This window comes from Balaenoptera borealis (assembly GCF_965194805.1).
Source record: "Balaenoptera borealis genome assembly, chromosome: 9".
NCBI lineage: Eukaryota > Metazoa > Chordata > Mammalia > Artiodactyla > Balaenopteridae > Balaenoptera > Balaenoptera borealis.
In genome coordinates, this window is record NC_138873.1 from 36,425,622 (window position 1) to 36,443,476 (window position 17,855).

At 40.6% G+C, this 17,855-nt stretch overlaps 1 protein-coding gene across 6 annotated transcripts in view; it reads right to left on the reverse strand.

Moving 5' to 3' along the window:
• TRMT11 (tRNA methyltransferase 11 homolog) overlaps positions 1-17,152 on the reverse strand; it is a 73,327-nt gene extending 56,175 nt beyond the window's left edge. For 3 of the 6 annotated variants that reach the window (XM_082406204.1, XM_082406201.1, XM_082406205.1), the window contains exons 1-2: positions 14,986-15,126; positions 1,079-8,259 (exon numbers count right to left, since the gene is read on the reverse strand). In XM_082406204.1, coding sequence (XP_082262330.1) covers positions 1,079-1,165 — 87 coding nt within the window. In that variant the 5' untranslated portion in view covers positions 1,166-8,259; positions 14,986-15,126. Of the gene's footprint in view, positions 1-1,078; positions 8,260-14,930; positions 14,950-14,985 lie in introns of those variants that run through there. The other 3 variants (XR_014248702.1, XM_082406203.1, XM_082406202.1) reach the window with 3 other exon arrangements.
• Positions 17,153-17,855: the final 703 nt, after the last annotated feature.

Genomic DNA, 17,855 nt, shown 5'->3' on the forward strand with positions numbered 1-17,855 from the left:
AGAGAGAATACATTTTAACACAGGGAACTTAAAATCTATTAAGATGCAGTTATAACACACACACACACACATACATGCATGCACACACACACACACACACACACACACACACACAAGAGCGGATTATCTACCTAATGTATTTAAATGTCAATACCAGACAAATTACAACTCTGGGTTCTAAAAAAATTTTACAGTCACAATCATGGTAAGTAATTTCTAAGAAATTTTAGAAAAAAAAAAAAAGCGTTGCCAAAAAACTTTGAGAAAATGCCCTGATTTTTAAAAGGAAAAAGCAGATTATAAAAACAATAGATTAGTAAATCTGACAATGGATCAATACAAATAAATTAGATGATTTGAGGATGTTCAGAAAAGAAAAAACATGTTTGTAATGATGTTTAGAATTCCTGTGTCTTCCCTTTGAATATTAACATCATAAACATTTTCTTCCTTGGCATCAGGATTACAAATTTTTCAGTAGGAAACAATATACTTTATGTTGGACATTTAGGTGTTTTCAATTTTATCAGTTTAAAACAAAGGTAAATACTTATTTTCACAAATATATGGCTTTTTCCATTTGAGATTGTTTCTTTAAGGTAGCATTACTATACTCAGAGATGTGAAAAATTTTATATGTGGCCAAAAACACTTTTTTTTTTTTAACATCTTTATTGGAGTGTAATTGCTTTACAATGGTGTGTTAGTTTCTGCTGTGTAACAAAGTGAATCACCTATACATATACATATATCCCCATATCCCCTCCTTCTTGCATCTCCCTCCCACCCTCCCTATCCCACCCCTCTAGGTGGACACAAAGCACAGAGCTGATCTCCCTGTGCTATGCAGCTGCTTCCCACTAGCTATCTATTTTACATTTGGTAGTCTATATATGTCCATGCCACTCTCTCACTTCGTCCCAGCATACCCCTCCCCCTCCCCATGTCCTCAATTCCATTCTCTACATCTGCGTCTTTATTCCTGTCCTGCCCCTAGGTTCTTCAGAAGCTTTTTTTTTTTTTAGATTCCATATATATGTGTTAGCATACGGTATTTCTTTTTCTCTTTCTGACTTACTTCACTCTGTATGACAGACTCTAGGTCCATCCATGTCACAACAAGTAACTCAATTTTCTTTCTTTTTATGGCTGAGTAATATTCCATTGTGTCACATCTTCTTTATCCATTCATCTGTCGATGGACACTTAGGTTGCTTCCATGTCCTGGCTATTGTAAATAGAGCTGCAATGAACGCTGTGGTACATGATCCTTTTTGGATTATGGTTTTCTCAAGGTATATGCCCAGTAGTGGGATTGCTGGGTTGTATGGTAGTTCTATTTTTAGTTTTTTAAGGAACCTCCATACTGTTCTCCATAGTGGCTGAATCAATTTACATTCCCACCAACAGTGCAAGAGTGTTCCCTTTTCTCCAAACCCTCTAAAGCATTTATTGTTTGTAGATTTTTTGATGATGGCCATTTTGACCGGTGTGGGGTGATACCTCATGGTACTTTTGATTTGCATTTTGCTACTGATTACTGATGTTGAGCATCCTTTCATGTGTTTGTTGGCAATCTGTATATTTTCTTTGGAGAAATGTCTATTTAGGTCTTCTGCCCATTTTTGGATTGGGTTGTTTGCTTTTTTGATGTTGAGCTGCATGAGCTGCTTGTATATTTTGGAGATTAATCCTTTGTCAGTTGCTTCGTTTGCAAATATTTTCTCCCATTCTGAGGGTTGTCTTCTTGTCTTGTTTATGGTTTCCTTTGCTGTGCAGAAGCTTTTAAGTTTCATTAGATCCCATTTGTTTATTTTTGTTTTTATTTCCATTTCTCTAGGAGGTGGGTCAAAAAGGATCTTGCTGTGATCTACGTCATGGAGTGCTCTGCCTATGTTATCTTCTAAGAGTTGTATAGTGCCTGGCCTTACATTTAGGTCTTTAATCCATTTTGAGTTTATTTTTGTGTATGCTGTTAGGGAGCATTCTAATTTCATTCTTTTACATGTAGCTCTCCAGCACCACTTATTGAAGAGGCTGTCTTTTCTCCATTGTATATTCTTGCCTCCTTTATCAAAGATAAGATGACCATATGTGTGTGGGTTTATTCATCTCTGGGCTTTCTATCCTGTTCCATTGATCTATATTTCTGTTTTTGTGCCAGTACCATATTGTCTGGATTACTGTAGCTTTGCAGTATAGTCTGAAGTCAGGGAGCCTGATTCCTCCAGCTCCATTTTTCTTTCTCAAGATTGCCTTGGCTATTTGGGGTCTTTTGTGTTTCCATACACATTGTGAAATTTTTTGTTCTAGTTCTGTGAAAAATGCCATTGGTAGTTTGATAGGGAGTGCATTGAATCTGTAGATTGCTGTGGGTAGTATAGTCATTTTCAAAATGTTGATTCTTCCAATCCAAGAACATGGTATATCTCTCCATCTGTTTGTATCATCTTTAATTTCTTTCATCAGTGTCTTATAGTTTTCTGCATACAAGTCTTTTGTCTCCTTAGGTTGGTTTATTCCTAGGTATTTTATTCTTTTTGTTGCAGTGGTAAATGGGAGTGTTCCCTTAATTTCTCTTTCAGATTTTTCATCATTAGTGTATAGGAATGCAAGAGATTTCTGTGCATTAATTTTGTATCCTGCTACTTTACCAAATTCATTGATTAGCTCTAATAGTTTTTCTGGTAGCATCTTTAGGATTCTCTATGTATACTATCATGTCATCTGCAAACAGTGACAGCTTTACTTCTTCTTTTCTGATTTGGATTCCTTTTATTTCTTTTTCTTCTCTGACTGCTGTGGCTAAAACTTCCAAAACTATGTTGAATAATAGTGGTGAGAGTGGGCAACTTTGCCTTGTTCCTGATCTTAGTGGAAATAATTTCAGTTTTTCACCATTGAGAACGATGTTGGCTGTGGGTTTGTCATATGTGGCCTTTATTATGTTGAGGTAAGTTCCCTCTTTGCCTGCTTTCTGGAGGGTTTTATCATAAATGGGTGTTGAATTTTCTCGAAAGCTTTTTCTGCATCTATTGAGATGATCATATAGTTTTTATTCTTCAATTTGTTAATATGGTGTATCACATTGATTGATTTGCATATATTGAAGAATCCTTGCATTCCTGGGATAAACCCCACTTGATCATGGTGTATGATCCTTTTAATGTGCTGTTGGATTCTGTTTGCTGGTATTTTTGTTGAGGATTTTTGCATCTATGTCCATCAGTGATATTGGCCTGTAGTTTTCTTTTTTTGTGGCATCTCTGTCTGGTTTTGGTATCAGGGTGATGGTGGCCTCGTAGAATGAGTTTGGGAGTGTTCCTCCCTCTGCTATATTTTGGAAGAGTTTGAGAAGGATAGGTATTAGCTCTTCTCTAAATATTTGATAGAATTCACCTGTGAAGCCATCTGGTCCTGGGCTTTTGTTTGTTGGAAGGTTTTTAATCACAGTTTCAATTTCAGTGCTTGTGATTGGTCTGTTCATATTTTCTATTTCTTCCTGGTTCAATTTCAGAAGGTTGTGCTTTTCTAAGAGTTTGTCCATTTCTTCCAGGTTGTCCATTTTATTGCCATATAGTTGCTTGTAGTAATCTCTCATGATCCTTTGAATTTCTGTAGTGTCAGTTGTTACTTCTCCTTTTTCATTTCTAATTCTGTTGATTTGAGTCTTCTCCCTTTTTCTCTTGATGAGTCTGGCTAATGGTTTAGTAATTTTGTTTATCTTCTCAAAGAACCAGCTTTTAGGATTAATTATCTTTGCTATCATTTCCTTCATTTCTTTTTCATCTATTTCTGGTCTGATATTTATGATTTCGTTCCTTCTGCTAACTTTGGGGTTTTCTTGTTCTTCTTTCTCTAATTGCTTTAGGTGTAAGGTTAGGTTGTTTATTTGAGATGTTTCTTGTTACTTGAGGTAGGATTGTATTGCTATAAACTTCCCTCTTAGAACTGCTTTTGCTTCATCCCATAGGTTTTGGGTCATCGTGTTTTCATTGTCATTTGTTTCTAGGTATTTTTTGATTTCTTCTTTGATTTCTTCAGTAATCTCTTGGTTACTTAGTAGTGTATTGTTTAGCCTCCATGTGTTAGTATATTTTACAGATTTTTCCTGTAATTGATATCTAGTCTCATAGCGCTGTGGTCAGAAAAGATACTTGATACGATTTCAATTTTCTTAAATTTACCAAGGCTTGATTTGTGACCCAACATATGATCTATCCTGGAGAATGTTCCATGAGCACTTGAGAAGAAAGTGTTATCTGCTGTTTTTTAGATGGAATGTCCTATAAATATCAATTAAGTCCATCTTGTTTAATGTATCATTTCAAGCTTTTGTTTCCTTATTTATTTTCATTTTGGATGATCTGTCCATTGGTGAAAGTGGAGTGTTAAAGTCCCCTTCTGTGATTGTGTTACTGTCGATTTCCTCTTTTATGGCTCTTAGCATTTGCCTTATGTATTGAGGTGCTTCTATGTTGAGTGCATAAATATTTACAATTGTTATATCTTCTTCTTGGATTGATCCCTTGATCATTACGTAGTGTCCTTCTTTGTCTCTTGTAACATTCTTTATTTTAAAGTCTATTTTGTCTGATATGAGAATTGCTACTCCAGCTTTCTTTTGATTTCCATTCCCATGGAATATCTTTTTCTATCCCCTCACTTTCAGTCTGTATGTGTCCCTACGTCTGAAGTGGGTCTCTTGTAGACAGCATATGTACAGGTCTTGTTTTTGTAACCATTCAGCCAGTCTATGTCTTTTGGTTGGAGCATTTAATCCATTTACATTTAAGGTAGTTATCAATATATATGTTTCTATTACCATTTTCTTAATTGTTTTGGGTTTGTTATTGTAAGTCTTTTCCTCCTGTTGTGTTTCCAGCCTAGAGAAGTTCCTTTAGCATTTGTTGTAAAGCTGGTTTGGTGGTGCTGAATTCTCTTAGCTTTTGCTTGTCTGTAAAAGTTTTAATTTCTCCATCGAATCTGAATGAGATCCTTGCTGGGTAGAGTAATCTTGGTTGTAGGTTTTTCCCTTTCATCACTTTAAATATGTCCTGCAACTCCCTTCCGGCTTGCAGAGTTTCCGCTGAAAGATCAGCTGTTAACCTTATGGGGATTCCCTTGTATGTTTATTGTTGCTTTTCCCTTGCTGCTTTTAATATTTTTTCTTTGTATTTAATTTTTGATAGTTTGATTAATATGTGTCTTGGAGTGTTTCTCCTTGGGTTTATCCTGTATGGGACTCTGTGCTACCTGGACTTGACTATTTCCTTACCCATATTAGGGAAGTTTTCAACTATAATCTCTTCAAATACTTTCTCAGTCCATTTTTTTGTCTCTTCTTCTTCTGGGACCCCTATAATTCGAATGTTGGTGCGTTTAATGTTGTCTCAGAGGTTTCTGAGACTGTCCTCAATTCTTTTCATTCTTTTTTCTTTATTCTGCTCTGTGGTAGTTATTTCCACTGTTTTATATTCCAGGTCACTGACCCGTTCTTCTGCCTCAGTTATTCTGCTGTTGATTCCTTCTAGAGAACTTCTAATTTTATTTATTGTGTTGTTCATCATTGTTTGTTTGCTCTTTAGTTCTTCTAGGTCCTTGTTAAACGTTTCTTGTATTTTCTCCATTCTATTTCCAAGATTTTGGATCATCTTTACTATTATTACTCTGAATTCTTTTTCAGGTAGACTGCCTATTTCCTCTTCATTTGTTTGGTCTGGTGGGTTTTTACCTTGCTCCTTCATCTGCTGTGTGTTTCTTTGTCTTCTCATTTTGCTTAACTTACTGTGTTTGGGGTCTCCTTTTCACAAGCTGCAGGTTCGTAATTCCCGTTGTTTTTGGTGTCTGCTCCCAGTGGGTAAGGTTGGTTCAGAAGGTTGTGTAGGCTTCCTGGTGGAGGGAACTGGTGCCTGTGTTCTGGTGGATGAGGCTGGATCTTTTCTTTCTGGTGGGTGGGACCACGTCCAGTGGTGTGTTTTCAGGTATCTGTGAACTTATTATGATTTTAGGCAGCCTCTCTGCTAAAGGTGGGTTTGTGTTCTTGTCTTGCTAGTTTTTTGGCATAGGGTGTCCAGCACTGTAGCTTGCTGGTCGTTCAGTGGAGCTGGGTCTCAGCGTTGAGATGGCCATCTCTGGGAGAGCTTCTGCCGTTTGATATTACGTGGGGCCGGGACATCTCTGGTGGTCCAATGTCCTTAACTTGGCTCTCCCACTTCCGAGGCTCAGGACTGACACCCGGCCAGAGCACCAAGACTCTGTCAGCCACACGGCTCAGAAGAAAAGGGAGAAAAAAAAAGAAAGAAAGAAAGGAAAAAATAAAATAAAATAAAGTTATTAAAATAGAAAAAAATTATTAAAAATAAAAGAGCAATAAAAAAAAAAAGAAAGAGGGCTTCCCTGGTGGCGCAGTGGTTGAGAATCTGCCTGCCAATGCAGGGCACACGGGTTCGAGCCCTGGTCTGGGAAGATCCCACATGCCGCAGAGTGACTAAGCCCGTGAGCCACAATTGCTGAGCCTGCGCGTCTGGAGCCTGTGCTCCGCAACGGGAGAGGCCACGATAGTGAGAGGCTCGCGCACCGCGATGAAGAGTGGCCCCCACTTGCCGCAACTAGAGAAAGCTCTCACACAGAAACGAAGACCCAACACAGCCATAAATTAAATAAATAAATAAATAAATAAAATTTAAAAAAAAGAAAGAAAGAAGAGAGCAACCAAACCAAAAAGAAATCCACCAATGATAACAAGCACTAAAAACTACAGTAAAAAAAAAAGACATTCAGAACCCTAGGACAAATGGCAAAAGCCAAGCTATACAGTCAAAATCACACAAAGAATCACACACATACACACTCACAAAAAGAGAAAAAGGAAAAAAATATATATATATAAAAAATTTAAAAAGGAAGAGAACAACCAAATCAATAAACAAATCTACCAATGATAATAAGCTCTAAATACTAAACTAAGATAAACATAAAACCAGAAACAAATTAGATGCAGAAAGCAAACCCCAAGTCTACAGTTGCTCCCAAAGTCCACCGCCTCAATTTTGGCATGATTCGTTGTCTATTCAGGTATTCCAGAGATGCAGGGTACATCAAATTGATTGTGGAGATTTAATCCGCTGCTTCTGAGTCTGCTGGGAGAGATTTCCCTTTCTCCTCTTTGTTTGCACAGCTCCTGGGGTTCAGCTTTAGATTTGGCCCGTGTCTGCATGTAGGTCGCCTGAGGGCATCTGTTCTCCGCCCAGACAGGACAGGGTTAAAGGAGCAGCTGATTTGGGGGCTCTGGCTCACTCAGGCCGGGGGGAGGGAGGGGTACAGAATGCGGGGTGAGCCTGCGGCAGCAGAGGCCAGCATGACGTTGCACCAGCCTGAGGAGTGCCGTGTGTTCTCACAGGGAAGTTGTCCCTGGATTATGGGACCCTGGCAGTGGCGGGCTGCACAGGCTCCCGGGAGGGGAGGTGTGGATAGTGACCTGTGCTTGTACACAGGCTTCTTGGTGGCTGCAGCAGCAGCCTTAGTGTTTCATGCCCATCTCTCGTGTCCGCACTGATAGCCATGGCTCGCGCCCGTCTCTGGAGCTCATTTAGGCGGTGCTCTGAATCCCCTCTCCTCACGCACCCCAAAACAATGGTCTCTTGCCTCTTAAGCAGGTCCACACTCTTTCCCGGACTCCCTTCCGGGTAGCTGTGGCACACTAGCCCCCTTCAGGCTGTGTGTTCAGGCAGCCAACCCCAGTCCTCTCCCTGGGGTCTGACCTCCGAAGCCTGAACCTCAACTCCCAGCCCCCACCCACCCCGGGGGTGAGCTGACAAGCCTCTAGGGCTGGTGAGTGCTAGTCGGCACCAACCCTCTGTGTGGGAATCTCTCCGCTTTACCCTCTGCACCCCTGTTGCTGCACTCTCTTCTGTGGCTCCGAAGCTTCCCCCTCACCACCCCCATCTCTGCCAGTGAAGGGGCTTCCTAGTGTGTGGAAACTTTTCCTCCTTCACAGCTCCCTCCCAGAGGGGCAGGTCCCGTCCCTATTCTTTTCTCTCTGTTTTTTCTTTTTTCTTTTGCTCTACCCAGGTATGTGGGGAGTTTCTTGCCTTTTGGGAAGCCTGAGGTCTTCTGCCAGCATTCAGTAGGTGTTCTGTAGGAGTTGTTCCACATGTAGATGTAATTTTGATGTATTTGTGGGAAGGAAGGTGATCTCCACGTCTACTCCTCCGTCATCTTGAAGCCACTCCCAAAATACTTTCTTAAAGGACTGTTCTAAATTATAAGGTCAGAGTATCAATTTGCCTTCACTACTGCTCAGTTGGATGTTGTACTGTTTTTGTTAATTAAGTAGATTAAAAAATAGTACTTTCAACTTGTTATTTTAATTTTTTGATTACTAGCACAGAAAATTATTTTTACTATATTTGTTTACAAGCTGTATTTGGAACTATTCTTTTTCTAGAAACTAAAATCATTAGTAATGTATTAATTTATGATTAAAAGACTAAAAGATGAATAATAGAATTTTACCAAATGTCAGGAGTCCCTTTAGAGATTAACTCTGCTGTCTTGTCCAGTTAATTAGATGAATAAATATATGTTAAATTAAAAAAAAGAAAAGTGATGAACTAGGGAGCATCACTGTGGATTCATTATGTACAAGTTATGGTATGTTAACCTCCTTTCTGGATAAAATTACAGAACTAGAAAGAGAATACAAAAGCTACTTTAAAACATCAGGTATGCAAACTGAAATCTGTTCAGATAGTACATATAGTCTATGAAGCAATCACTGTGTACTGATAAACACAGGATGATTATACAAACTTTATGATTTATACTACTAACAAATTTTGCCTCCCCAAATAACATAAAGCAGGTAGAATCCCACTCCTCTGTATAGGTCTTACAGAGGAGTAAACCTAATGAGAGATAAGTGTCCCCACTGCGGGGTGCCTACAATCCCCTTTCATCCCAACTGGGGGAAGGAACGTTTAACACCAAGCCCACCATGAGCCACAGCCACCATGAGAGAATGTACACCCAGACCATGAAAGTCCTCTCCCTCATGACCAAGAAGAATGGGAGCTTTGAACAACTAGTACCTTCTCTGTTTTCCCTTTTGTCTATGCAACAAATCATTTTTTTAATCCCTGGCATTAGAAGGTGCTGAAATCAGTTGAATCACATGGACAGACCAAGAACTAGCACAGACTATCAGTAAATCACTGAAGGTAGTCCAAAAGTCATTTTGCAACATGGGTGACACAAATTTGAATAGGAGGCATCACTGGACCTCAGAGTCAGACCACAATTTGTTCTTCAGTTCTTCCAAATAGCAGCTGTGTGATTTTTTTTTTTTTTTTACAAGAAGCTTAACTCCTTTGACCCTCAGTTCCCCAACCTATAAAACAGGAATCAGCTACCTCACGAGGTAAGGTCTGTAAAGAATGGAGCAAAGAACCTAGGCTGTTATTAAAGGAATCAAGCTGATGATGACCAACACTATCCTTGAAGTCCAGTGAGTCAAGAAATCAAGGGAGACTGACAAAGTTATAATACTTAAAAGAAAAAAATGAAGTTATAAATTGTCTCTTGACCTAGAATGATTATTGTTCATTCTGTATTAAACCATATTATGAAATCAGCTTTACATTTAAAACAGGAAAGTTTGCTGCTCTTGGAATACATTGTTAGAAATTAGCAACAGGTTAAAGCACAAAGGTTCTAAGAGGTTTTTTTAAAAAGTGAGGATTATTGGAAATTTTATGGCATAGGATTAGCACCATTACCTAAAATCTAAGCAATGATTTAAAAGTGAAAGTAAATGATAATCCAAGTTTCAAATTTAAAAGCAAAACACATATTAAACTACAACATCAACCTACTTGGAAAAATCAAAACACAAGATTTTTATTCATCATATGGCAAATTCACTTTCCAGTTGAGAATCTTTTTACATCAGGAACAGAAGAATTTATATTAGACATTGGATATAAAAATATGGCACGATCTGATGCATACCTGATGCATTAATTCACATGAGCTTTTCAGTTCTTTAGCCACTTTCATCCATTTAGTTTGCTTCAGAACCAGCAATAAAACCCAGGGCTCTGAACTTTACTTTTAGTATAATAAGGCAGCTGCCAACTAAAACTGGCCCTGATTAACTGCATAGAGGTAAAACCAGACCACATTTGCACTCAGTCTTTCATTTTAAATCGTAAAGGCAGCTACTCATTATAGCTTTCCTGCCTAGCAGTTCTCATACAGTAGATGGGTCCAAAAGTGTAGACTGTCCTTTTGATTGCCTTCCCTGAAGAGATCCTATTTCACTCAATTCAATATTTATTAAACAACTAATATATGCAAGGCACTAAGCTATGTAAAGATAAATATATATTTATCCTGAGGGAGCTTAAGCTCTACTAGAACTAACATTTAATCCAGTAACTGAAAAGTGAGGTGTACAACAGTGAGTGCCCTTAAAGAAGCAAAGAAATATTGTACCAGAGTACAAAGGAAGAAAAGATTACTTCAGTTTTAGAAGAAAAGTTTCAATGGAAACTCACTTAAGCCCTGAAACACAGGGAGAATCTGTACAGAGAGAGGACTTTCACTTCCAATGATGGCAAACTAGGTGATTCAGATTAAGTCTCCTGCTGAAAAGAATTAAAAAAAAAACCTGACTTCTGCTTGAAGGCATCAAGAGATTACAAGAGGGCGGCTTCCCTGGTGGCGCAGTGGTTGAGAGTCTGCCTGCCAATGCAGGGGACACGGGTTCGAGCCCTGGTCCGGGAAGATCCCACATGCCGCGGAGCAACTAAGCCCGTGCGCCACAACTACTGAGCCTGCGCATCTGGAGCCGTGCTCCGCAAAGAGAGGCCGCGACAGTGAGAGGCCCGCGCACCGCGATGAAGAGTGGTCCCCGCTCGCCACAACTGGAGAAAGCCCTCGCACAGAAACGAAGAACCAACACAGCCAAAAATAAACAAATAATAATAATAATAATAAAAAGAGATTATAAGAATTACCAAGCCAAGATCCAGGAGAGGACAGAAATCTCAAGGTGTAGCCACTCTCTCCCTGGGACATTTACCAATTCCAAAAGCAGCTGTGAGGGTGGACAGCCCTTTTGACAGCTTAATGGAGCTAGAGGAACAAAAAGAGTATAGGGCCAACAATGAGAAGGAAAGGAAGTTTGATAAACTACCCAGTTTAGATTGGCATCCCCAAAAGCTACACACACTAGCAGTATGTGCAAATCAGAACAGAAACAGAACTTAATGGCTGAAAACGAGTTCAAGTGATCCTAGTGTGTTAATGCTCCTATAGTCTTCAAGAGGATTTACATCATCCTAGCCCTCAATTATTTTTTCAAATAAATTTTCAAATATATCTGGCATATATTCAACAAACATCCAGCACACATATGAAAAAGAACCAAGAGAAACAATACATAAAAGAAACAGACCCACAGGACCCCTTTTTTCAATTACATACTTTAACATAACTGTGCTTTCTATATTGAAGGGGATAAAAGACAAAATTTAGAATTTTGGTAGAGGATTAAAAAAAAGGAAATAGCATATTTGAAAAAGAATCAAGTAAAAAATATAAACCTAAAATAAACAAATATGTGGGCAAATCTAAATGAATATTGACTATATAAAATAGGTAAAATGAAGAGTGGGATAGGAAAGACCCAAACAAGAGGGCATCATTCAGGGAATAATGGGGAAGTCTATATTTTGGCTGCACTGTTTCTGGGAGGAGGGGGTGGAAGGGTACAGAGGAGAAAACCATGCAACTGCAGGCCTTGAATGCCAGACTAGAGTTTCAGCCTTGGAACAATGGAGAAAGAAAAGAGGGCTGAGCTTTTGGAAGATTAAACTGGCACAGGGGAAAGATACTAAGAAGAATTTAAGAAAGAAAAAACAGGTAAAACCAGCGAAGACTAGGGATGCTATTTTTAAGACTGCAGCCTAACCACTCCATTCTCCCTGCATTATCTGACTATAGGCACTCACCCTCCTTGGTTTCTCTCTAATTCCACCCCAGTATCCTCTAAGTGGTATCCTTTCTCTTGTACTCCAGAGCTATCTTTGTAAAACACAAGCGCAGTGGTTGAGAATCTGCCTGCCAATGCAGGGTACACGGGTTCGAGCCCTGGTCTGGGAAGATCCCACATGCCGCGGAGCAACTGGGCCCGTGAGCCACAAGTACTGAGCCTGCGCGTCTGGAGCCTGTGCTCCACAGCAAGAGAGGCCGCGACAGTGAGAGGCCTGTGCACCGCGATGAAGAGTGGCCCCTGCTCACCACAACTAGAGAAAGCCCTCGCACAGAAACGAAGACCCAACACAGCCAAAAATAAATATAAATAAATAAATTAATTAATTTAAAAAAAAACAAACACAAATGATCGCTAGTCACTTAGTGATTTAAAAAGAAAAAATGTTTGTCACTTTCTGGCTTAAAAAGGAAAAAAAAAGTCAATGGCTCTCCATTAAATCTAAAACAAAATCCAAATTCCTTCCAGTGGTTTCATAACACTCCAAAATCTGGATCCTACCCACCTCTCTAGCCTCAGTGCCCATTACTTCATCCTCCTTCCCCTCACATCTCACACACAAACCACCATAATCAACCATCCCTTTGTGCCTCTACACTTGCTTTCGTTTCTCACTGAAATAGACTTTCTGGTCCTCTTCATCCCCAGAATATCTCCCTTATCAATTAAGATCTAATTAAAATATTACTTCTTCCATGAAACTCTATGTCCTTGCACCCCATCTTATCAACGCACCTGCCCAGCAACACATTAGTCCTGAATCAATGCCACAATCTTCCTTCAAAACTCCTAAGGCCAGTGAGTTGAACACAACTAAAGAAAATCACAGAATCTTGGCACAATTACAAATACATGCTCTTCACCCTCAGCTGGGTTTTCAGCCTCGCTCTAACACCTGAGTTCTTCTCTACTCAACTGTTGTAGCTCATCAGCTCCCTCTTTGCTCTCAATGATTATTTCAGATTTTACTATTTTTCTCAATTTCTCCATTCAATCGCTTGGTCCCCCATCTTTCAAGAAATAACCTTGACTCATTCATTACCTAGAAAACAGGCCCTCAGGCAACTATCCGCACCCATCTTAAGCCTCCTCTGCCCACGCTCCCCTTCTACTGAAAGGCCAACACCTCCCACTGTGTCCTTATATCCATTTTCCCCTTCCCTTCAGCCTACAAACATGCCAATTTCTCCAAGAGGGATAGGGATCCTCCCTTGACTCTAGGGCCCCCTCAAACTGTTAACCAATCTCTTACTTTCCCTTCTATGTTAAGAGCAGTCTATCTCCCCTTCCTCATTTTCCAGTGACCACCAAACCAAGCAATCTGGCTTCTTCGCCTAAAACTACACAACCACTCTAGCAAAATCCTAAAACTTTACCCTTTTGATTTTTATGGTCTCACATACTTCCTATTCTGACACTTGCCTATCTTCTTCATGACCTCCTTTTCCCAATTCCCCTTAATATCAATGCTTCCAAGTACCTGCATTTGGCCCACCACTCTTTTGAAGCTATGCTTTCTCTGAATAATTTCATTTTCTCTCCTAGAGTTCATATACAGAAGACTCCCAAACATTAATTACCAGTACATGCAGCTCTATTAACATCTGTGCATACTCATATTCACTGTCTCCTGGTCATCTCCATTTGATGTTACACAAGCATAACAAATTCAGCATAACCAAAATTTAAATCATACAGCTGCCTGTGCTGTCTATTTTAAGTGGAAACACCCTTATATCCATCCCAGGAATCATCCTTGATTGGTCCCTCTTGCCCCCACCTTCAATCAATCATCAAGCCCTGATGATTTGATCACCTAAATATTTGCCCAGTCTATTCCATCCTCTTACCCCCTGCTCTAGTTCAGGCCTTCTTAATTTATTAACAAGACTTTTCCAACAGACTCAACTCCTAACTGTTTATTCCTCTCAAATCCATCCTCCGTACTGCAGCCAAAGTGATTTCTTTAAAAAAAAATCTGATTCTGTCACTTCCTTAAAATTCTTCAATAAAGTCCCCTTCTAAGATCCAGAGTATTTAAGGCTTTGCATTTTCTGAACCCTACCCTCCTCTCCTGCTCTCTTCTTGTCATTCTTTGCTACATATTTGGTAATCCAGTAATAATGAATAGCTTGTAATTCTAATTTACTTATGTCTCTCCTTGGCCTGGCTAACTCCTACTCTTCTTTTAGGTTACAGTTCAAGTGTCATGCCGTCCTGGAAGCCATCTTAATGGCCAACATCACCCGCCCCTCAGGTGGATCATATTTCCCTTCTATATGCTGCTATTTCCCTACCTATCTATCACTGCACTTACCAACGTTATTTCATAGTGCTATGTTTATGCATCTGCTCACCCCTTAGCCTAAACAGTAAACTCCTTGAAGACAGAAACTTTGTCATCGTTATATCCCCAGCGTCCAGAATATTCGATTACAGGTACTCTGAAAATGTTTCTTGAATGAATAAATAAAACAATTTCCCCAACTTTTCCATTATCTAACCCTACCACCCACCATCACCACCACTACGCCAACCCCCACGAAACCTGACCCGCATATTCGACACTTAAAACACTACCCTGAGTACTTCTGTCTGCTGTCTCTATTCTCTAGATGAAGAGCTCCAGGAGGGAGAGGACCGGTCATATTCACCTGCCTGACTCCGCTATCTGGCACATGGGCTGAAGAATGAATGAAAATGCTTAGCAAGGCTGAGAGGCTGTCTCGGACTTCTCTCTCACACCCTACGCAGAGCTCAGACCAATCCCAGGGGCCGAGGGACTGGGGGGACACGTGATCCCCCCGACAAGCACAGACCCCCAATGCCCGCGGGCTCGGACTGCGTGGGTCGCTTCCGCCCGCACACCAACCTCCACCCCGCCGTCCTCTCCAGAAGAAAGAGGTGGAGGTCACTGCGGCGCTTACCGGCAGGCGGAACTCCAGGTGCTCCTGTGCCATGAGCAGAAGATACCTGTTCACGGCTCCCGGCAGCGCCATCGCATCAGCCCACGGCGCGCCTGCGCCACCGAAGGTGTCTCACTCTTTTCTTCCCCTACAGACCGCTTCCGCTAAGGCGGAGCCTGAGGAGCCAGAAGCGGAAGTGGGGAGAGTCGGTGCTGTCCGGAGGTTCCCGGCTTGCGGGGTTTGAGCCCCGCAGCTCCAGGAGAAGTTTCCTTCGCTGCCGGGTGCGTTCTGTTTGAGGTCCCGGTGTACCAGGAGCTGGTGTGAGAAGCTGTGTTGTGTTCAAGAGCAGGTTGCGAGGAGACAGTGTAGTTCCAATGATCCTCCACCTGGAATGTACTTTTAACTTCCCCTACAACTCCTGAAATTCTAGGTCTTCGAAACTGAACTGAAATTTCTGTTTTTTCCCTGCAGACTTCTCTAACCTCTCCAGGCTTTGGGGACTGACTTAGCTGGACTTAGCTATACTTATTGAAGTATAGTTGATTTACAATGTTGTGTTAGTTTCTGAGGTACGGCAAAGTGATTCAGTTATACATATATATATTCTTTTTCATATTCTTTTCCATTATGGTTTATTACAGGATATTGAATATAGTTCCCTGTGCTCTTAAGTAGGACCTTGCTGTTTATCCAATCTATATATACTAGTTTGCATCTGCAGTTTTTTCAAAAACTTGTATTGGAAGGGGCAAAGAGGTTCAAAGTCTGTCTTCTGGAAAGATCCAAAGCTCCATCTGCCCACCAAGGCAGATCTCTTAGAGACCTGGCTCCTCTTGTGAGATTACTATTGTGTAAGCATTGGAGCCTCTGGTATAGGCTGCTGCTTATTAAAAAACCAGAGGTATTCCTGGGAAGGACCAGGAATTGGAAAGGAGAATTTTGAGTTCTGGTTATAACAGGTCACTACAGTGTTGAGACTAGTAGGACACAGTCAGTGAAGAAAGGAAATTAGCAACTTAACAGGTCCCAGTGGCAGAAGTCACGTGTAATGTCAAAGTTGCCCATACATCTGACTAAACATCTATCACTTGAAAAGGGTTTAGGTGTCCCTATGGTTTAGAACCATAGGGATTTGTGAACCAATGAGAGGGAGAAAAGCTCTCTTCATACATAGTAAGACTAGATTTTTGCAATGAGTAAAAAACAAGGGGTTTTGGAACAGTTTGGAGAGTAAAGTTTTATTGTAACAAGTCATATAAGAACTATGGAAACTTCACTATACTGAAGCATTTCTGAGGGAGTTCTATTTCACAAGATTCCAGAAGGGTCCTCAGCATCTTCAGTCTTAATGAAGATAATTCAGGAAGAAGAGAAGAGAGGAAAAAACACTGGCTGCTCTCAGGAAACAAAACTGAACAAGTTGGGACTCTGAGGCACCTGTTCAGACATAAGCAACTGCAATGGATTTAAATATGATTCAGCTCCTTGAGGTCAAATTTCCAACAAGCAAGAACTCCAGAAGTGGAGAAAAGTAGATCTCATCCTCTGGTGAAAAGACTCCCCAGAACAAACCTGAAGCCCTAATTGCAAACTAGACCAACTAATTTTCTTCCTGTGAAGCAAGATCCGTGCATAGAAAAAAATGTGAAGGAAAACAGGCTGGAGATTCAGCCTTCTCTCCTGGTCATCCTTAAACTCTAATGCTGCCACAATTCTAATAATCAAGGGTTATACATTTCCAGGCACATGTAAGATGGCAGCATAACTGAGTTAAGCTAGAGGAGACCAACTCTCCCCAGTCTGAGCAACTGTATGAAATGGAAACAGCTTTCCAAAAGGAACCTAACCTAGGGCCTGCCAAAATTAGGGATGCCTTTCCTCTTTGGGCCGGTCCTTAAATTGATTCTTTTGTTCGCAATGAGATCGAGATTGCAAGATACCAATAATGGTATCAGTCTTTTATTCCACTTCAAATACAAGGCCATGCAAGACCTGGATATCATCTACGCTGCTCCGGGCTTCAGCTTTGTAGCTTAGGTGGCTTTGCACATCTTTGAATGGAATGCCATTTACTACTTCTCTTGGGCAGAACTGGTGTATTAGGGATAAGTTTACAGTGCATTTACTTCATCTGAGCCAGATATTTTGTCCTTCCTCTTTTCCTCCTCATTTTCCTCCTCTCCCTTCCTTCTTTCCTTCCTAAAATAAAAGAAGCAAATATGATTTCTAAAGAAAGGCTTTTGACAAGTAGTTTGCAAATATTAAGTCTCAAAGTAGGTGTGCAGCTTTCCTAGGAAAAAACACACAGATTCTTGCTTAAGCACAATTCCCAATAATCACCATCTCTTGCTCCTAGTTGCTTCCCATGAGTAGGAAAATAATTATATATAGTATAGATAGCCTCAAGTCCCATAAAAGGGATTTTCCTGAGCGTCTACTATAACAGGGCCCAAAGAAGAGTTTTATTCAATCCCCTAGGGCACAGGTTCTCAAATTTAGCTGCACATTGGAATTACCCGAGGAGATTTTAAAAATACAAGGCCCAGAATCTATCCCCAGAGATTCAAATTTAATTTATCTGGTATGTGGCCTGAACATAGACATTTTTAAAAGCTCCTCAGTGTTTGACTTAATCTGCAGTCACCAGCAGCATCAGTATCACTTTGGGAACCACTTAGAAATGCAAAATCCTGTCCCGCCCCACCCCTAAATCAGAAACTCCAGCGTGGGGCCCAGGAGTCTGTTTTAAATAAGCCCACCAGGTGGTTCTAATGCACACTAAGATTTGAGAATCACTGCCTGGGAGAGAGCTGTGTGGGTGGATGGATGGGCTCTGATTCCCTGGTACCACAGATAATAGCATGTTTTGCTTTCTTCACACCCACTTTGGG